This window comes from Silurus meridionalis, chromosome 5, assembly GCF_014805685.1.
Source record: "Silurus meridionalis isolate SWU-2019-XX chromosome 5, ASM1480568v1, whole genome shotgun sequence".
NCBI lineage: Eukaryota > Metazoa > Chordata > Actinopteri > Siluriformes > Siluridae > Silurus > Silurus meridionalis.
In genome coordinates, this window is record NC_060888.1 from 23432360 (window position 1) to 23455477 (window position 23118).

Here is a 23118-nt window from a genome sequence, read left to right on the forward strand (position 1 = left end):
TTTTTATAATATGATATATTTATGGCAGTTTATCAATGCTTGATGAGCACAACTTATTTTGTATTTGGTCACATGCAAATCCATAATGTCTTCTAGGATATGAAAACAACTCAATTTGCTAATTCAATAGTCACAATTTCTTTTTTATGCAACATTTTGACATTATTATATTCATATTGGATTCTCGTATTTATTCGTATTTAAAGTTATGCTTCCTGTGTGTATGTGTACATATTCTTTGCCTTAGATATAAGTATTTCACTTGTTTTGCTACGAGGAAAAAATAACTGACAATGAGAAATTAAGAGGATATTATATTTGCTCCATTTCTTTCCATCTGCACTCTTCTCAGAGATGTTTATTAGCCTCATCAATTCTCATAATAAGGAAACAATACAGGCACTTACCTGTGGACACTGACATCAGTAAGCCACAATAAAGAACATGAAATTTTGATGACATGCAAAATACTGTACTTGCAGCAACATGCACAATTAAGCTAGAGTTTGCTCACCCATAAAACGTACGCAGGTCTTACCTTTCCCTATCCATGAATAATTCATTTGAGGCGTTTATGACTCACAGACATTATTAAATGATCTTCAGAGATGCTGGTCACTGATGTCGCTAATCTAAAAGAAATGAACCTCACAACTCCAAGATGTTTGTGACAAAAAGCAAGCGAAATCATCTTCATCAGAAATATACAGACATTTATTTACAAGTACATTTGCATAGAAATTTGCAACATAAAAAATATATAGTAGTAAACAGATTTTCATTTGTATTAGAGGCATTAGGGTTTTTTAATTTTTCATTTAAAAGCTTTGTTTCTCTGAATTAAACCTTCGAACTTTGTTTACAGGTAAACACGTGCAAATATATTTACTGTTATTACTTGAATCAAACCAGTTGGCACCCACCGGCAGTGAGACGCCCTCAGTGTGACCTATTTCATCAGAGACGAGACAGGAAGGTGCCATGGCATGACATTCTTAATAATCAACATTCATGCTTTCAGAAACAGAGAACATTCTTGAGCTGTATCGCTCAATCAAAACATCCATAACCTCAACTCAACGTTCGCTCAGCTCGTGACATCCCACTGACTGATTACATGATTTGAGCGGAAGGAATAGGGAGGTAGGGAATGCCCTTTATAGCACATTGGGGACATTTTAATACAGAGATTTAACTTTATGTTTTCTGTTGTTTTTTGTGCCATCAAGTTAAAAAGGGCAGACTGTAGCCTTACAAAGCAATGATGGTAGTTGTGTAGAAGATAAAGGACATCAAGGAGGCCACAGTCTCCTTTTCACCTGAATAGAAAGTTCCTAGAATCCAGACGGGATGCAGTGACTTCATGGCAAAAACATAAAAAAAAAAAAAAAAAACATCAAAAGGCAAATACATGCAAAGAAATTAAGACATAAAACACGTATGCTAATCGGGGGACAGAATGTGAAATGGAGCGAGAAAGAGAGAGAGAGAGAGAGAGAGAGAGAGAGAGATGAACAGGTCAAAGATTAATACGAGTATGAACCAACGAGAGATCAGCCAGAGATGGTGGTAAGGGCCTCCTCGTTCATAGCCTGGTCAGATACTAATGATCTTCAACCCAGAACAGGGGTCACCACGCCGACATCTAAACCCCCTGTCAGGCAACCCCCATGCCGCTGGAGATCCCCGAGCACGTGGCTTCATGCCCTCACGAGAGTTCAAAATCTGCAGCTATGACAAACACACCTGCATTTCCTGATCCGGAAAGTCCAAGGGCCATTGTTCGCTCCTTGCATCTCTATAAACGCATCACAGCTTAAAGTCTCTCAAAAATAATTCTTTTTTTTATTACGATTATACAAGGAGTCAATGGCTATGGGTACAACCTGCACATTGTTCTGACGGTAAATCACTTGGCATTTCTTCCATTAAAAATAAAAAGAAATCAAACAAAAAATAATATATATTGCTTATAAAAACTAGCAAACTGGCTTCCACAGAATAAATCCCTGGAGTTAAAAAACAAAAAAACAGAACATGACACTAAATGCTTATGTTTTAGAGAAAAAAAATCACCATTAAAAAAAAGGGGATCAGAAATAAGAAAATCCTGGAAGCCAAAAAACGCAAACAGAAAGCCCAGTAAAGGAAACTTCCTATATATAAAGGCAAAAACACTGACAAGTCTTGCATAAGCGTGGTGGGATTTAAAGCATGTTCCTGAGTAATTCCTATCCGGCATTGACTTGAAGCGCCATTGAGGGTCCCGTCGCAATACCTTCTCTTCCATTCAGATCCACGCTACAGCTAAAAAAAAACGCTCATTCACTCCTCACATTCGCACACCTTCTCGCACTTAACATAATCCTTCTGCCTGTATCTACTCAAGATGATATTTTAGGGTTAAAAGGCAATGAACGTCTCAGTGGCTCTACATAAAAACTGTTATAATACAATATAAACAATTATCGATTCTTTTACATATTATATGCCTGTACATGCATATACACCAACATTTATTTAGAGTCTGGGCTGCACCCGTTCCTAACCTGGCAACCAAATGATGATAATGAATAAATGATAATGATAATGATGGTGGTCACAATGATGATCATGACAAAGATGATGAGCTTGGGCCTTTTTTTTTTCTTTTGGGAAAAGTATCAGAGCACGAGCTCTGAAAAAAAAAGCAACATTTAGGTAAAGGTTGGACAGCATGGGCAGCCTTGCACGGGGGCAATTTAAAATGTCTGCTCTGGAATAACCGTGTTAAAGGGATAGTCCCAAAACGTAGTCGAGATGCCAAAACCTGCAAGAAGGAAACACAAACATCCAATCAGGTGATACACACCACAACACACTAAAGAATATTCTCAAAAGCCTGCTGTACCTCAATTGCACGATTTTGACAAAAGTGTTTAGACACCATTTTTGAACATCCCATTTCACATGAAGTCCTAATTTGTTGTAATAATAATCTCCACTCTTCTGGGAAGATGTTCCACTAGATTGGGGTGTGTTTAAGGAGATTTCTATTCATTCAGTCACAAAGGTATTAGTAAAGTCAGGTACTGATTAGGAGTGTGGAGGCCTAGAGTTCAGTTAGCGTTTCGATTCATCGCAAAGGTGTTCAATAGGGTTGAACAGCAGACCACTGAAGATCTTTCAGTCCAACCCATTTAAAGCATGGAGCTGGTTATGTGTATAGGACCATTGTCATGCTTGAACAGGTTTGGGCCTACTATTTCAAGTGGAGGGAAAATGTCATGCTATAGACATCCTGTACAACTGTGTGCTTCCAAAAATGTAGTAAGGAAAGTTCGGGGGTCCCAATAATTTTGTCCATATAGTGTATTGTTATCATGATCATAAAGTTCATTCAGTTGTCAAATTGTGAACAAAAAATAGGAAGTAAAAGTGTGTGAGCATAAAGTGCACTTTTATTAGTCATGTGTTGTTGTTTTTAAAGAATTTAGCAACATTTCTGCAAAAAAATGTAATATTCCTGACAACTTTTATCCATTTCAAAGGGTTAGCATTCACTTGACATTGTCCCTATTAAAAACAGGTATCTACTTCTCCACCACACAATTGAATTATCACTGTTAATTATTTACATTTGGTGTTTTTTTTCTTCTAATATTTATTTTTTCTTTGTTTTCTTTTCCAGAATGTGTTTTTGATAAAGACAAGAAAGCACTTCTGTAAGTCGCTCTGGAAAAGGACGTCTGCTACATTCTATAAATGCAAATGTAATGCCTAATTAAAAAGATTTGAGCAAGGAGTCATCCAGTTTCCTAGGAACGGTGCCTCTCGGTGTAACGATGAGTTTATAATCCTACTGTACCGTGAAAGCACAATTTTCCGATTGAACAGACGAGAAAACATGGTTTATTCTTTAAATAATGCAAAGCTACTACAGTAACAACTAAATCGTGACATTACTAAAAGTAGAACAAGTTATTCAAAGCGAAAAGGATTATTACCTGCTCTTTGGTGCTCAAAGTGATGTTTGACGTGGTAAGCCTTCAGGCCGTACAGGTAGGAGCCCTTGCGTGGAGAACCGTAGTGCAGGTAGTAGTGGATCATGTCGTACACCACGTAACCACACAGACCACCGACGAACACAGGCGTGCCTAAACCTTCGGGCAGCAGCTGGTGCAGAGTTATGTAAAATCCCCCTATAACGACTGATGCAATGCCAGGAGGGAACACCAGACGAGAGCCATCGTATGGAGACTGGAGGACAATGGAGTGAGACAGAAAGAGAGATCATATAGCTATTAGATATTAGCTGGCCAATCAAAATGACTCTAGGCAGGCCACAAGACATCTCACATCTCTCTGGGCTTCTGACTCACCTTGTGGTGTTGACCATGGAGGAGGAAGTGAAGGGTAATGAGGTAATAGTTGTGGGCCGGAGGACGCAGGTGGAACAGGAAACGGTGGATGCAGTACTCGACAAAGGACCAGATGAACATCCCAGTCATGAAGAGGAGTGGGAACCAGTACTTGTGAATAAAAAAGGAGTACTCTGGAGATACACAGGGAATTTTAAAAGAAAGAGTACACTATTAGATTGAACTAAAGTTTTTAAATGATATTAGTTGCATGAATATGTGCTGTGTTAATTGCTGAACATGTCATCAATAACAAGCATTCTGTCAAACAGAACAAACTGGTACGTGAAATGTTAATGAAATGTAGTCATTTTAATAGGTATAGTATTAAGGTGAGTCATGTCAGGGTTCACAGATGGTTTAAAGAATGAAAGAATAATAAGGAACAATAGCTTTTTATACTCAAATACAAAGTTATGCGATTTTTTTCCTTGGTCTTTGTTCCTTGTCACACAGACAAGAATTTTAATCAGGCAATAAATGACTGAGTTTCTATTTTGACCAAAGGTGGTACGTTCAATGTCCCAAATGTCAGGTTTTTCAACCTATGGTAACTTTCTCTTGGAAATGTAGATGTTAGTTATGTTATGATGTCAGTATAGCCGGTTATGTCGCTTTTCTCAAATAGAACACAGCTTTTTTCTCTTTTTCAAAATGAAGCCATCCAATCATTTCTGTTGTATGTTCCTGGTCAAACGTTTTGCAGAAGCTTTTGAGATTAGTTAAACTTTTCTGTTGTAGTTGTCAGGATTTGTCAGAGTTTATGCAAGAACTGGCAGGCGGTGATTCTCAAACTCTGCAGGAACTCTCAGGATTTGTCAAACTTTCTTGGAAAGTTTCAGGATAGGTCAAATTTCTTTGAAAGGTTGTCAGAATTAATCAGACTTTTTGAGGAAGTTGTCGGGATTGGTTTAATTTCTTTGGAAAGTTGCCAGTATTGGTAAAAACCTTTCGGGATATCGTCAGGATTGGTCAAAAATTCTCCAGAAGTTACATTTGGTTACAAGATGGTTACATTTTCTCTGGCAAGTTTTCAAGATTGTTGCTTGTCCTCAGGTTGTTGTTAGAATGGTTACAATCTCTTGGGTAGGTTGCCAGGATTGACCAAATGTCTCCGTTTAAATGTGAGGATTGGTTTAATGTCCTCAGTTAGTTGTCAGAATGGTTAAAATTTCTTTGACAAGTGGTCATGATTGGAAAAATGTTCTCAGAAAGTTGTCAGGATTGGTTACATTTTCTTAGGAAGTTCTCAGATGGTTAAAAGTTCTTGGGGAAGTTTTCAGGAAGATTTTCAGGAAGCTGTCAGGATTGGTAAAAATTTCCTCAGCAAGTGTTCAAGATTGGTTACATTTCTTCGGAAAGTTGTCAGGGTTGTTAAAAAGTTTTTTTTTATTGATTTTTACATGATTTTAATTGTGTCCTTTCCTCAACACCATCCTCAGACACTTTGTCTAGATCTGAAGTTAAATGGAATGTAATACTGAATGAATATTTACTGAATATTTTACATTCAGAAAATCTCCAATGTCTCATACTGGATTCAGTGTGAGGGTTGGTAATCAAGTGTGCAGAGTGTGTGTGTGTGTGTGTGTGTGTGTGTGTGTGTGTGTGTGTGTGTGTGTGTATGTGTGGATTACCTGATGTAATATACAACCTAGTGCTCCCTTGTGCTAACAAGCTATAGCTGTACCAGCTCAAGTAAATAACCAGAGGCATCCACACGGCAGGTACCATAAACCTACACAAGGTGAAGATAAAGATATTAATAAAAGCAAGTCTGGAAAATTTTAATAAATTAAAACAATAAAAATATTATGTAAACTTTCCGGAATGGATGGATGACAATATGTTCTACTCTTGGAAATAACAATTTATAGTGACTAGCATCAATTTCAATCTGAATATCACCACATTAGGAAAGCGATAAGTTTGTCTTTTATTTATTAACCCTTAGCACAACGTTTCAAAATGTATATTGCATTTTTTTTTTCATTATAAATCCATATTGTTACACTAGCACTACTTACTAGCACACACTTTAATTGATATAATTAACAGTAATTTAAACCTAAATGCAAATTTTTTTTATAGCATCTGATCCTGAATACGATTACAATGTGTAAATTCTTCCTTAAGAGTTCGCACCATGGGGTCTTGGTGTTTGCTTCGAAGAAGTCGGACTCGAAGAGACGAATGGGCCGATTGACAGGCTGGTGGACCCAGGCGTCATATTTCTCTCCCAAATATCCCACCTGCCAGGCAAGAGGCTTCCTCCAGTCCACCAGATCCTGCACACAGAATCATAATGCTTAGCTATTGCGAAAAATCTTCTAGACAATAACAGTTCACATTTCCTAAAAAAGAAAACATTTCAAGGAACTGGTGTAAAGTCCTCTTGTAAAAAGCTTCCGGAATATTTTGCCCTGATCACCAGATGGATGGACACACATACACAGACATACACACACACAGAAACCATAAACTGAGAAATCACACCAGTTTCCTTTCCATTTTCCAGTTCTGTTATTTTCTTGAACCTTTTTTATGTACTGTCAAAGTATAACAAAAAAAAAAAACAACAGATCATTATTATGCCATTGTTGTATACCAGGCTTCTTCCTTAGGGGAGAGATTTCCTGGTTGGTTAATACTGAAAATATCGAAATATTTACGTGTTTATTTTGGTTTACAGCAGGTGAGGAGAGAACTGTCTCTAAAAAGCCTATATATTATTAGCAGATATACACCGATCAGGCATAACATTATGACCACCTGCCTAATATTGTGTTGGTCCCCCTTTTGCTGACAAAACAGTCCTGACCCGACGAGCATTAACACCATTAACTTCTTAACTTTTAGCAATATGAGCTACTGGAGCTCGTTTGTTGGATCGGACCACACGGACCAGCCTTTGCTCCCCACATGCATCAGCGAGCCTCGGCTGTCCATGACCGGTTCACCACTGTTCCTTCCTTGGACCACTTCTGATAAATACTGAACACTGCAGACCAGGAACAGCCCACAGTACAGATAAACAGATAAACTTATAAAAACTCTTTAACTCTTTACAAATTTAAATCTTTTCTATAATTTATAGACCTTGAAAAGGCAAAACATGCAGTTTTTAGCTCCAGGTTAGATTATTGTTGTGCATCGGTCTCCCATAATCATCTCTGAACAGATTACAGTTTGGCAAATGCTGCACTGCTCATGAGTTCAAATCCCAGCTGCACCAAACTGCCAACATCATGGTCAATGAGCAAGGACCTTAACCCTATAGCTGCTCGTTTGTATAAATGAACTCATTAATAAGGGCGTCTGCCAAATACCATAAATGTAATGACTGATTTCAAAATGAAAGGTTGAACATGTCCTTGCTGCAGTGCTGGAAGAAGGTTAAATGCTTTGGAGCAAAATGTACAAGAAGTGGCTGTGGCCGAACAATGCGCCTATTTTAAAACGAACTTGAATACAACACCTGACTCACATAGGGTCAATCATAAATACATTTCCTACAAGTATGAGGAAATGACTCTCACTCTCGAAAGATGAGGTTGTGTAAAGAACCAGTTGTACAAACACGAGGGCAGAAACTGCCATTCCCTCAGATAAAATGTAAGCCTAATCAATTGTCAGATTTACGGCTGTAAAAATGTCACTGATGCTCCTGTACCACGGTTGGAATTAATTCTTGAAATACCGCCATCTCCATTTTCAGCTCTACGATTTACTAGAATGTAAAAAAACAAGATTTATATAGGACATGCCGATTCTGTTCCAAGGCTCACACTGCATACAGAACAAAGCAATAAGGAAAATGGTGAAGTGCTCAATAAAGTGGGTTCACACAGAGTTCATGATGTGTGAAAAGTGGTAGGTCAAGTGATTAAGGCGTTTGGTTTAGAAGGTGCCACTGCTGGGCCCTTGACCCACTGCGCAGTTCTTTAAATGAGATAAATGTAAGTTGCTCTGCATAAGGGCATCTCCCAGATGACATAAATGTAAAAATAAATGGTAAACTTGGAATAGGGATTTAGAAGCAGCAGCTCCTTTAGATGCCCAGGAGTAATGGAAAGAATGGATCATTATAGTGACTGAATCTTTTTTGAGTCATTTAGTTAATTTCGTTCATTTGATCAGAAATATAATAAAATGGTTCATTTTCAATAAGCAGATCCCCAACACGTAAAGACAGGTCAGACTGAAGACAGGTCAGACAGGTCCCATTAAAGACAGGTCAGACAGGTCCCATTAAAGACAGGTCAGATTAAAGACAGGTCAGACAGGTCACATAAAAGACAGATCAGACAGGTCAGAATAAAGACAGGTCAGATTAAAGATAGGTCAGACAGGTTCCATTATAGACAGGTCAGACAGGTCACATTAAAGACAGGTCAGACAGGTCAGAATAAAGACAGGTCAGATTAAAGATAGGTCAGACAGGTTCCATTATAGACAGGTCAGACAGGTCACATAAAAGACAGGTCAGACAGGTCAGAATAAAGACAGGTCAGATTAAAGACAGGTCAGACAGGTCACATAAAAGACAGGTCAGACAGGTCAGAATAAAGACAGGTCAGATTAAAGACAGGTCAGACAGGTCACATTAAAGACAGGTCAGACAGGTCAGAATAAACACAGGTCAGATTAAAGACAGGTCAGACAGGTCACATAAAAGACAGGTCAGACAGGTCAGAATAAACACAGGTCAGATTAAAGACAGGTCAGACAGGTCACATAAAAGACAGGTCAGACAGGTCAGAATAAAGACAGGTCAGATTAAAGACAGGTCAGACAGGTCCCATTATAGACAGGTCAGACAGGTCACATTAAAGACAGGTCAGACAGTTTCCATTAAAGACAGGTCAGACAGGTCACATTAAAGACAGGTCAGACAGGTCACATTAGAGACAGGTCACATTAAAGACAGGTCAGACATAGGGAGGTTCTTGATTAAAGTCACATTAAAGACAGTAAAGACAGGTCATGACAGGTCAGGCATTGGGAAGATCTTCACTAGGTTGTAGATCAGTACAGTTTTGTTATGGTTCATGTTTTGGTTTCTACCTCCAGGAAGAGAAAACCAGACAGATATGTTCTCTGAGGACGTGATTTAGGACGTGGCTCATGGAAAGCTGAAGTGAAATTGCGTGCCATCGAAACAGCAGTGGTGAGAGAAGCCATGTGATCTGATCAATGTCCAATCTCTATTTCACACTTTCTGAAACAATCTTGATTCCACACACGTTGCCGCGAAGCAGGTTTACAGAAATACGCATCCCAAAAATACGCAATCGGAAAAGGATGACAGTGACATCAAGGACCAACTCCCTTCTAAAACACGAGGAGAAAACCGTGACTGCAACCAGAGTAAAAAACGAAATCCATCCTCTTCTGGTGACGTCAGACAGTGCGATTATAAATCAATCTCTTACACAGTTGCGAAGAAACATGTCACTGAATTATACATGTCTTTATTGTGCTGCTGTAGGCTTTGTGTCAGTTATTGTTGTTGCTGAGGTCATCAGTTATTTAAGTGTTTGTTGGCAATAAATTAGAGAGCAGACTCGATTATGTAACAATGTTTTGGTAGGACAGTTGTGAGGTCAGCACCCCGTAGAGCTCTCGCCTCTCTCTGTCTCTCTCAATCTCACTTTATCTCTCTCTCTCTCTCTCTCTCTCTCTCTCTCTCTCTCTCAATTCCTAAACAGCAACAATGGCATGCTTTACACATTTGTTTATTTAAACAAAATCCCTTTTGCTGACTAAACAGTTTTGACCCGTTAAACATTAACACTATTAACTTTCTCCAGCGATTTAATTTACAGGAGCTCGTCTTTTGGATCGGACCACACGGACCAGTCTTCGCTCCCCAACGTGCATCCGATGAACCTGTCACCGGTTCATTACTGTTCCTTTCTTGGAGCACTTTAAATAGATACTGACCACTGCAGACCGGGAACATCCCACAAGAGTTTTGGAGATGCTCTGACCCAGTCGTCTAGACGTCACAATTTTGTCAAACTTCCTTACGCTTGCCCATTTTTCCTGCTTTTAACATTTTAACTTTGAGGAATGTTCACTTTCTGCCTAAAATGTCCCACATACTAACAGGTGCCATGATGAAGAGATAATCAGTGTTATTCACTTCACCATTCATAATGTTATAATGTCATAATGTAATGCCTGATTAGTGCACATGTTAACAACACCACCATGTTTATTTTTTATTAGTAGCAAAATATATTTTTAACATATCTATCTCCAAAATCTCTGTGGCCATCAGGCACATATATACTTCCCAAAAAAACATAATTCCAAGTACTGTTTCCAAAGTCTGCTCTGTATATGATATGTATTTAAACAAGCAATTTTTTATTCTTGCATGAGGATAAATTGCATGTGCTTTCTGAACATCCCATTCCACATTTAGTCCCCATTTCCGGTTATAATAACCTTTACTCTTCTGGGAAGATGTTTCACTAGATTTTGGAGTGTGATTGTGGAGATTTGTGTTTATTTAGCTATAAGGGATTTAGTAAAGTCAGGTACTGATGAAGTTGAGGTGAGGAGGCCTGGGGTGCAGTCAGCATTCCTATTCATCTCAATGGAGTTCAAGAGAGTGAGGTCATCCCATTATAACAGGCCATTCAAGATCTTCCACTCCAACCCATGTAAAGCATTTACAGGCTTTGTGCACAGGGGCATTGTCATTCTGGAATAGTTTTGGGTCTGGTGGTTGAAGTGAAGGGAGAATTTCAAGCTATCGACATCCAAAGACACCCTATACAATTGTGTGCCTTCGAATGTGTTAACAGATTGGGGAAAAACCACATTTGGCTGGAAAAGTCAGGTGTTCCAGACCTTTTCGTTTTAGCAATACAGTATAGTGTAGCTGTATATGCGCCAACATTCAGTTGAATGCGATTGGTTAGCAGGGGTGATGTGTTTCCTACATTCTGTGGGTGTTATCAAGGGGTTTCTAAGTAAGATCAAGGTATAAATGTACTCATACACTTACTGTTTCATCATCGACTTTGCTGCATTTGTTGATGGCGTCTTCTTCCATACCATCTTGTGCTTCGGACTTGTTTCCCCTCTGTCTTAGTGTCTAAAACACACACATATAAACAAGTCAGTATCTTAAGAGCTACATTCAATTTGTAGTTCACTGGTTAAAATCTGATCTAAAACAAATCTTTTAAGATCACATCTGGAAAGGTTCGAGTTTAAATCCCGGGAGTCGTTTCATGGCAAGCTGCTTCGAAAAGATCAGTTTGGCAAATAAGTGGATATGTAGTCATAGATAAAAAACTTCTTTAGAAACATGGATGAAAGGACACATGACCCTGAAGATGTACAGATTGCAACCCCACTGTAATAGGGTTGTCAAGAGCTGGCTTTAGAAACTGTTTTGTGGTTTGATTCTTATGTGTGAGTGTGTGTGTGAAATGGGGAGCAGTTTCATACCAGTGTGACTGGAATACTATGACAAAGAACAGTCTTTAGTGTTCACCTGTCAGCGCTGTGATATACGAAGCACAGGAATTGCAAATATGAAAATGCTGGCATGGATCTGAACACGGGATCTCACGCACACACACACACACACACACACACACACACACACACACACACACATACACACACAAACATGACTAACATCATGACCTTCACAGGCTGCCAGTCACTGAAAGAATGCCTGGGTAAAATATTAATCGGTTCCATCGTTGCACTGTTACGCTCTCATCTTAACAGGCAATTAACCGTGGCTCAATCGCACCTTTAAGTGGAACACACACATATACACACACACACCGCTCTCCCTTAACGTAACACCTGCATGCAAACATTCACGACACGTGACTTTTACCTAAATTAGTATCATGTACTTTTTTAAATGTCACATTTTTCACTGTTGCTTCATTTTTCTAGGCTTTTCAAAATGCTTTTTATCATAAAAAAAAACACTTTGGAAAGATAGAAGAAAAGTAGTTAATAAACTATATAATAAAACAGTGCAAGCAATTCTGTATATCATATTGGATTGCGCCAAATGACATTAATATAACTGTAAATGCAGGGAACACACAGATATTGGCAAGGGACTTTATGTTGTATCACTTAATTTTGCTTTTAAATAACGTCACAGTATTAAAGTGTCATACATCCTACTGGCGTTGCAAAGGGCCCGAACATTTTCCGGTAAATTTCTGGAAACATACTATGGGAACTTCATCTGGGGAATTTTGAAACTATTCCTTGAAACTTACCATGAATTTATGGGGATTAATTAGAAATTTGGGAATTAATTAGAAATTAATATAAACTGTATCATATACAAACATCCATTTCATATATATATATATATATATATATATATATATATATATACATACATACACACACACACACACACACACACACACACACTATATAATAAATAATAGTAATTTACGTGAAAATAAAATAAAATAAGTGGTGTTGCAGATTTCAATATAAATAAATAAATTCAACATAATGCACAGAAATGAAAAATAAAATATCAGATTTGTTTCTGCTCTGCTCTGACTGAAGTACAGTCATTCACACAACCCAAACAAAAATTCACACATCTGTATCACACAAACAATCACGTGGCCTTATGTGTACACTGAGAAATAAACACGGAAAGCGGTGCAACACGCAAGTCCCGGTCTCTGTGGGACAGGAATGGAAACAAACACATGTAGTTATAGTGACTGTCTCTATCCACACTATGCATATGAAGAAATGCTGGGAGACAATTATGCATCAACAGCCTGAGTTCTAGTCTTTGCACACAACATAAACATCATAAGACTAACATAAGACTAGCCTTAATCTAATGCTGAAATTGTGCTCTTCATCTCTTTTTCTCGCACATGTCTGTAACGTAAAAATACGTGAGCCGTGCGTGCGAAACGGGAAACAAGCTTTATTGTTGTGATTATAAGCACAGAACACCACAGTGCTGGCATGTGGGCATGGCACATATAACCCTTTTTACCATCAACAAAAGGGTGGAGTTCATTATATAAATATTTATAGAAATATAACTATTTAACAATTATCAGTGGGTGGGGTTACGTGATGTTCAATTAAAAACACGTGGAAATAAAACGTCAGAGGAGAGGTATGCTTTTTTTAGGCTGGACCAAGTTACAGTTTTAGAATGGCAGACAATGTATTATGATTCAATGATTCATCCTTAGTAAGTGTTTTGTAATGGTCTGGTTCAAGGTGCAAAAACGTACCCCGGACATGATGCCATGATGACATGGCACCATGCACCATGTGACTGGCTGTTCAGATAACTGCATGAGTATGTGCAGGCGTTCCTAATAAAGTGGACATCAGTCTACTATTGCAGACCGTATTAAAGATGAATGCTAACCGGTTCGAAATCTTAAATTATTCAAAATAATTAAAAAAAAATTAATTGCTGGGAGATTACGATTCATTTGGTGAATTCATGTTTTAATACAATTTTCTAAATGCTCTAATCAATTTACATTAAGCAGCATAAAAGTATTGAGATACCTGACTTTTCCAGCCAAACAGTATGTAGAGATCCAAACCTGTTTCAACATGACAATGCCCCTGTGCACAAAGTTAGCTTCATGAAGATATACTTTACATGGTTTGAAAGATGTAGAGCTCTGACCACAACCCTACTGAATACCTTTGGAATGATTAAGAATGCTGACTGAACCCCAGGTCTCCGCTCCTCACCTCACCTACATTAGTACCTGACTTCACCAACGCCCTTGTAGCTGAAGGAGCACAAATCTCCACAAGGGCACCCCAAGATCTAGTGGAACATCTTCCCAGAAGAGTGAAGGTTATTATAACAGCAAATGGGGACTAAATGTGAAATGAAACGCTCAAAAAACACATATCTAATGGTCAGGTGTCTACAAACTAGTGTACCTAGTGTGTGTACAGATATGCATGTGTAATAAAACTTAAACCAATACAAAGTGAAAGAAACAGCTTTTTTTTTTTTTTTTTACTCAAACTCCTTCCCTCAGGACCGCTAGAGACAAGAACCGATTCAGATACAAGAAAAAAATCCTATTTAGGAATCGTTCAAAGGTGCGATTTTTCTTTTTTAAAATAATCTTTACTTCTTTATTTTTATACTAAATGTATTTTCCTCCTCCGCATGGTTTCCTGATACAAACACTTAACTATTTAGACTGCGTTGTGCCATCGGCTCAAATTAGTACATACAGACGAATTGAAAGAAAAAAAAACGTCACATTAGCAAAAAATGCTTTACACTTGTCATGTGTAATGTAAGCATTGTTTGGAAGCTCAGAGCGCTAAGGGCCTTGCTCAAGGGCCCAAAAGTGGCAGCTTGGTGATACATGAACTTGTACCTCCTGACCTTCTAAGCAGTAGTCCCGAGCCTTAACCACTGCACTACCACTTCCTGTGTGTAAAGCATGTGTTTTTGTTTCCATTAATTCGTCATGTGTCTGTGTTTAGTAATAACAACTGATCCTGTTCACAACAAACACACAGCAATTTTCACACACTTTCACAGATTTTATACATAGGAATGGGTGGGGCTATTGAATATTGAATTTCAGTGGTGTTAGGGTTCTTCTGAGAGTGTGTACCGCATCAGAATGAAGGTCATGCGAGAGAGAGAGCAAAAGTGAAGCATTGAACAGGACAGAAAGCACAAAACTGACTGGAAATGTTATTGGTATAATAAACAGCAAAATAACAACCATATGAGCTAAGAAAGGGATTTTGGAAAGCATTAACAATCACACAAACACACACGCACACAGCTTTAAACCATAACAAACTCAAAGACATGGTGACGCTCCATGCACTTTAAAACTCAAAATGGCGCTTATTCTCACATTGTTTTAACAGAAATTCCTCGCTGAACCTGATCTGCGAAAAAATCCAGGACGACTTGAACAGAGGTTCATTCGCCAGAACTCGATAATGGAGCATGAATCATGATCTGGATGCCTGAAAACCACAGACTCTAAGTGTAAACCTTCAGTAATCCTATCTCCACCATGATAACCTTTGCTCTGTTGGATATCTCTCGATACACCAAGTCAACCTTTAGATTTTATCTTCAGTGTGATGAAGTGTAGAAGTGGCATCAGGTTACTGTACCGAGCAGGATCCAGACAAATACAACACCATTTTGACTGCTGTCTAACTATCTGTTGCTCTATAGTAAGAGATGAGTGTAAACTGTGTGAGAGACAGAGAGTGTGTGTATATTCTGTATGTCTCAGTGTGTTTCTCGCTGTATGTCTGCAAGCTGATGTGTGTATTTATTTCTCTCTCTCTCTCTATGTAATTGTTTGTGTATCTATAGGGATGGTAAAATTCACATCGGTGCATCGGCATTAAAAGTTAACGATGTGATGCATCGATTTGAAAAAGTGTGCATAGGATACAATTTGGAAAAAAAAAAAGATTTTCAAAAAACGATTTATTTATATATAATTATTAGCAGTTGCGCTACACTTTTATTATTTAGAAAGTAACCAATATTTTATATGTAGATTGATTTCTCCTCGCTAAACAGTTTCTTTCGGACGAAAATCGGATCGCACTGCATCGGTAGCTGCTTCTTATGTATCTTATGTATCGTATTGTTGGCTTTGCGTCGAGATGCGAATCGCATCCGCCTCAGTTATGGAGACAAAAAAATGCCTCTAACTTTGTGGGACGCATATATGACTTATATAACTGGAAGCATCTCGCTTATATAGTACATTTCCTAGTGCCCCTAAATTACTATATAATGGCTAATTAAAGTGTAGAATTTTCACAAAACAAAACGAGGCACAAATCAATAATGGTGTCCAAACCGCTACGGAAGCTTTGGCACTTGTCTTCTCAAAGAAGCCTGTTGGACTGGTTTTCCAAAGTCAACGTGCATTCCACATTAAAATCAATATTTTTTCCAAAATAATTTGAGGAGTTTAGCCAGCAGCAATCAACCACTTATCTTATGACCAAGCAGTGGAATAAAGGTCATTAAGTTCGAGGTGAATGATTTCATCAACACATGCACACGTGCACGCACGCACATGATAGGTTGACTCCACCTCATAGCCACAGCACGGCCTTACCAGGGAAACTCCCTGATCATGGGATGTGGTGCTCCACTCCCTCTCCGGCCTACTGTTCCCTTCATACTTCCCTCATCTTATCTGATCTTGAGCTCAATGTAAAGTTTTCACTTGTGAGAATACAATACAAATGGTATACATTTAAACACCTGTATGTCCAACCATGTAGCTGTTCTTCACACCAGCACATTTTCTTGACACAACTGCTACAACAACAACTATACAATTCATTTTGAGCCCAAGCCTCATCGTAACCATCCAGTGTGATCAATTGTGGCTGCAGACAATCACAAGACATCTGCAGTACACAATCTTTTGAGTTTTGAATAATTTCCCAAAAGGCAACAAAATAAACAAAAAATATTTCATATAATTTCTTCATCCATCATTTACCACTTACCCATTTTGACACATATTACATTCATATAAAATTGGGGAGGTTGTAGCTCAGTAGTTAAGGCTCTGGGTTACTGTTTAGAAGGTATCATCAGGCTGCCACTATTGGGGCCCTTGAGCAAGGCCCTTAACCCTCTGTGCTCCAGGGGTGCTGTATGATGGCTGATCCTGTTCTCTGACCTTAGCTTCCTAACATCACTTGGATATTGAATGAAGGAAAAAATTCACTCTTCTGTAATGTGTAAGTGACAAATAAATGCTTCTATTCTATGTTCGAAAGACATTGGACATTTCGTGGATTCCATATATTTGGATTAAGTATTTGTTTGATGCTTTCCCAATTCATTCCCATTGTTTCATGGAATAAGATCTGGATGCATTCCCACCCTAACCAGGATGTAATGATGTCTAAAAGTGAATGAATGAATGAATGAATGAATGAACTTACTGTGATGTTGGTTTTTACTATCACACTATTGCCAAATGCTTCAGAGCTATGAATAACGCTAACTTAGGTCATAGCTAGATATCTTGCTAAAGTAAATATTGTAAATCACATCCTCAATACACCAGAAGTTAAAAACTAATAGAAATGAGGAGTGAAATAAAATAAATAAACGAGGTCAAGAGGTAATGCTAGTGTTTTAGCAAACAGAATATTACCACTGGAAAATAGAAACATGTGAAACATAAACTGTGAATTATGTGTGTTATGTTATGGAGGAATGCACAGTGCATGTATGGGGTGTGGCCTCAGTAACCCTGCAGTATGTGTGCTGTGTGCATGTAATTGATATTGATATTGGCTAAACCTGTTTATTCCCATTAATTCCCATATATTCCCATTAACTCCCAAGGAAAGATTCCAGTCTTGAAAATTTCATTTCCTCAAAGTTTTTCCATAATAGGAAAATTATAATATATTAATATAAAATGAAGTGATATTAATAGCAAGACAATCTGAATGCTACTGTTTCACCAGTGCTGACATGCAAAGAAGGCTGTCATGTTCTACAATGGTCCTAAATCCAAACTGAAGCGCTTACAACATACTGCTTTTAACATAAACTGAAATGTGAGCCATTGAGAACTTTAAAAGAAACCTCCAGTCAATGGCCATCAAGTGGGTGAGATTCAGACTAAGTTGGCTGGAATCTCACGTCCGGGTTCACTTGGCCTTTTAGGTGTGACGTGCCCTCTGGGAAAAGAAGGTAGTTACATACAAAAAAATAAAAAATAAAAAATGAAGAAAAGGTGGACCGACGCATAGTGGAGCAGGTTGAGCAGGTTTTTACCCCCGATTGTCAGAAAGTTCTCACCTACCAGTAGGGTAACTGGGGTATGAAAGTGCTCATACTGGTGTTGACTGCTTCAACACCAGGGAATGCAAGCAAAAATTCATAGCTTGAGAACTTTCTGGTGTTTACACACTCACAAACACACACCTCAGAAACCAGCCACACCCATCCAACCTGCCGTACGGTACAAGATATTTCTCCACTGGATGAACATGGTGGTAAATTGAACATGCTATATTTCCTTTCCTAACAAGGTCATTTATTTAAAACAAGTGTGCAAATTTAAGAGTGTGCAATTCAAGAACATTGTGTGCCATTAGGCCCCGTCCAGGTTGTTCTATAGTGGTTCTGCAATTAGCCAACATTGACAATTGGGGCTCAATCAGTCCTACACGCTTATAAACCATTCCAGAGGTTTGATTCATAACTAAAGGGATCTTCATCACAAGGAAAAAAGAAGATGAGAGCTCAGAATGTGAGAAGGTCATCGTGGTGTGGAGGCTGGACAATGATGGGGCTTTATCAACATCGGGAAAGTAAGAGAAAGGGAAACAGAGGGAATTGTGGTAAAGACAGGACAAAGGGAGAACGGAGAACAGGGCTATGTGCGGGCTGGTACAGCTAGAACAGGGCTGGCAGTGTGTGCGTGGGGTCGTGTGGGGTCATCTAAAGGGGTTATAGTGCAAGGGTTGTGTTTGCCATGGGTAAAATGGTATACTGGGCTGCCTGAGAACACTAAAAACAGACAACTCCTCATCCTCCCACTTTCTTTGTCTCAACCATTCTCATCACGAGGGCATCCTGTCCTCAAGCCCGGCGAACCTGCCAGGTATCTTCACACACTCCCAGCTCTTGAACGTTCGGTATGAATCAAGATTGTTTTTTTGCTGTCTGACAAAATATTTCTCCCTTGCCTTCGGCATCACCTGTTTCACACAGCATTATTTCAAATTTAAAAACTCAAACTGGTTCCTCAGGGCCCTAAAGGCAGAACAAATGCAGGTTATACCTGCTTTCAGAAACAGGTTTATAGACTTTATGGCCTTTGGACCTAAAGTAGACTCTTTCCAAAAGACCAAAACCAACAGATAACAATCACTGGCATGTTTAATTGCAGACCTCATAAACTGATCTTTCCTTCCTCAATCAGCAATTTTGTGGTAGAATTTTAACACAACATGTCTTCCAGGCTAACCTCGATACAAGCCTCCACCCATCTCTTCAATCCACCAATTCCTTCTAAAGACAGAGGCATAATTATTCTCTACACTGTACTCTGTCTGAACACCTCACATGTATCTGAAAGATGCGTAGCCTTGATGAACGTTGGAAACACAATATCAGTCGGATCTAAGCGCAGTTTAAGAATTAGTCATGGTGTACGATCGAACAGAAAAGTCACCATTAACAATACAATACCTTCATGCATCTTATACCTACCTGCATGTTCTTATTTACCCACTAAGTCACTTACTCTAGTGGTTCATATCCTTCTACATTCAGCAACGATTACGATTCAGAAAACTATTACAATATTGCAATATATGTGGGAAACCTACCAAGTATTCAACAACAGATTGAAGGTAGCAATGTGATTGCTCTGACTATGTAACTCTGACTGTGTGAAACTCAGCAAGCATCCCATAGCTGGCACACATTACCTCACCATTTTGAGAGTCCGTAGGTTACACAACCCATGCGAGCTCATCCTTGTCAATGTTTAACCCTTATCATAATGGTGCTATGATACACAGTTGGACAGCAGAAAGCTGATAAAGTAGTTGGAGGTGCATTTGGAAGGACTGTCTATTCATTTTTAAGCATTAACATTCACTAATCAACCACTGAATCAATGCTGCTAGAAATATTGTCTAGTGTAATTCCACATGAAAACTGTTTAAAAGGCAAGTCAATCATTGTGTCTCACAAAGGGAAGAAGTCATAAAAGAGTCAAAGAAAACACCTGCAAAACCTGGTAAACATTCAGTTCAACATGGTGACACAGAGTATAATGCGAGCCCCCCGAGTCACTTTTAATTATGCCAGGCATTAATATAATAATACTTTTAAATCTAAAAATAAAATAAAAAATACTGCAACCTGTAATGTACAATTTCTTCTAAAAGTTGAAAGTACACTAGGACTTGTATTGATATATGAGGCTTTTGAGTTTCAAATTAAAAGCCTAAGTGTGGGCCTTAAACAAATGTTTCAATCCATTTAAATAAGAACACGCCAGCACTGTTGCAGATGAGCTGGTTTTGGATTACACAATTTGCGTAGTCGCGCGATGCACACAGAACGTAAGGGTTTTGAACGAACACTGCACTGGATGGCATTCAAATTAGACTTGTTTTCACCTCCCAGTAAATTCCTGGCATTTATTGAGAGCGAAACCGATCTCCGGTCAGCGCAGAGCTTCTAGGTAAGATGGAGGGCGAGGCAGAGCAAGTCTTTTGCTCCACTAACAGGAATCTTGGTGTTGTGTAAGCCCTCACATGCATCTCGACCAACCTGTCTGGCCAGAAACTATCCGTTTTAGCTCTCTTTCATACTGGGTTTTAATCCATTTCATCCTGACTGGTAAAACTGTACGAAGAAAATTGTAGGTTAAACACAAATATATTGAATCAAAGAAAGATCAAGTGAGATGGACATATTTGGTGTATGATTTGGAATTGGAAAGGGCAGAAAATTTCTGCTTTGTCAAAGAGTCCAAAATACAGAATGCCATGGGAGGCATTTGACCTGTCTTAGTGTGATTGAACGGTGAAAGAATGTAACAGAACCTCTGCGGAACTGTGTGACAGGTGGAAGGTGTGGTTCTACTGCAGGCAGGGGAGAAAAAAAGGTATTCATTTCAACACTAAGAGGTTAGACCAGACTATATCTATATACATTATATTATTATATTCCTTTTCAAAAACAACACAATTCTAGATCATTTCATGCAAAGCATAAAAACACTAACATGCACGAGCTATGCAAAAGCTTCCTTTGCATGCGGATTTACACAATCTACTAAAACCCCGAAACCCCCTTTCCTTACTGGTACCTAGTGAAGGATAATTAATTCACAAATGGCCTTTTAGCAAATATACATTCAGCAGCCGGAATAAACAGGCCACCAAGATACTGAAAAGTTGTTTTTACGCTCAGTTTCACCTCAGTTTCTTCATGAAGATGAAAAACAAAGGGTGGAGCAAGGACAAAAACAAAGCTCCACCGGATTCGACCTGCCATCTAGAATTTTCTACATAACTGGGTTGCATCACCCCGTCAACACTGAGCAGCCATGGATTACCAGTGTCGCTCAAAGACGGGTGGTACAAAGCACCTAGTGATGTTCAGGTGTGAAAGCTGAACAATGGGGTAAAAGCTTGACGCATGCTACCTAAATGGCGGTGCACCTTCTACATAGTTAGCATGAAAATGTCAAGTTGAAATACATAGCTGATAACAAAGCTCCAATAGCGTCAGGTATTAACCACAAATCTCAGTGTACTCGCTATTTAAATAGCAAGTTTCAAATACACTAATGACAATGGCTTCAACATGACAAGCTGAAGGACAGAAACCTCACATTAAGTAATACCTGTGCAAGGGTTATTTTTTTTTATTATAGAAAACGCAATCCTTTCATTTAAGCACAATCCTTTCATTCAAGGATCTTTAACACACAGAATGCACATTGAAAAAACCTATAATATCTCTGTAAACTAAAATTACAAAAAAAACTACACTATATAGAAAAAGGTATTGGGACACCTGACTTTTCCACCCATGTGGTTCTTAGCTCGGTGTGGTTCCAGTGAATTGCAATGGAAGATCTTAACTGTCGTGCTATAGACCTCTGACCTCAACCCCACTGAACATCTTTGGGATGAATTGAACAGACCTCCTCACCTCACCTACATGGCTTAATGAGCACAAATCTCCACAAGCACACACCAAACTCTAGTGGACCATCATTATAACAGCAAATGGTGACTAACTGTGGAATGGAATGCTCAAAAACCAGACGTTTTAATTTTAGTTGTAGCCTTTAGGCACCTGAAACTTGTCTGAAAGTGAAACCTTGCCTCGAGTTTCCTCGAGTTTCATTGTTCCTTGTTTAAAAGTGCAAATATTTGCTTATCCTGCCATCCTATTTGCACCATAATGCTGCCTATAGCTGTGCATGTTATTTAACCAATGATCACTCTTCACCTCCTGCCAGGACTCAGAACTCTTCTTCAAGTGCAAGAAAAATCTGGATTTTGATTATAACCCATTCCTTTTTTAATTTGAATTTCTTCCTCATGTTGTCTCAGGGAGGATTTTTATTGCCAATTTTACCTCTTGTTCACTTATTATAGATGCACATTTATATCCAGGTTTCAATTAGGCTGATTTGTGACCATGGCTACAGTTAAATATACTATTCAAATAAAATTGAATTGAAACTCTGAAGCCGTCGAGTGCTAAAGTATTACAGTATTTGGATGTGGAAACACAAACCAAAAACAATTCTTGTAAAAGTCATTCTTCTACTAGTTCATCAGCACATGATGAATCACTACACTTTGTACACTTCTGCCCCTCCACCCAAAAAGAAAAAAAAATCAGTTAGGAACAGGGGGCAAAACCCAACTTTCAGCTCTTTTACAGTTACAGCCATTTTCAAAATTTCTCCTCCGAGACTTTTGCCTGATGCTTTCACCCAGCAGGCCATCCTCCAGGCAAGGCAAAGGGGCCTTGATGCAATTAGTGAGTCAGTGATACTCGCAATCCCTAAAGAGCAGTCAAGAGGGCACCAGCTGTGTTGGTGGTACATCTTAATTAATCACCACTTGAGCCACGCTACCTATGCTGTCTACGCTGATCGGCTTCATGGCCTGTCCCTCT

General features: G+C 38.7%; 1 protein-coding gene across 1 annotated transcript in view; it reads right to left on the reverse strand.

Annotated features, from left to right (window-relative positions):
* Nucleotides 1–810: 810 nt before the first annotated feature.
* Nucleotides 811–23118, reverse strand: part of fa2h (fatty acid 2-hydroxylase) — a 31789-nt gene continuing 9481 nt past the window's right edge. The window contains exons 2-7 of the mRNA XM_046849389.1: nucleotides 11422–11511; nucleotides 6546–6688; nucleotides 6038–6138; nucleotides 4362–4534; nucleotides 3987–4239; nucleotides 811–2809 (exon numbers count right to left, since the gene is read on the reverse strand). Of these exons, the coding sequence (XP_046705345.1) occupies nucleotides 2742–2809; nucleotides 3987–4239; nucleotides 4362–4534; nucleotides 6038–6138; nucleotides 6546–6688; nucleotides 11422–11511 (828 nt within the window). The 3' untranslated portion in view covers nucleotides 811–2741. The remainder of the gene's footprint in view (nucleotides 2810–3986; nucleotides 4240–4361; nucleotides 4535–6037; nucleotides 6139–6545; nucleotides 6689–11421; nucleotides 11512–23118) is intronic.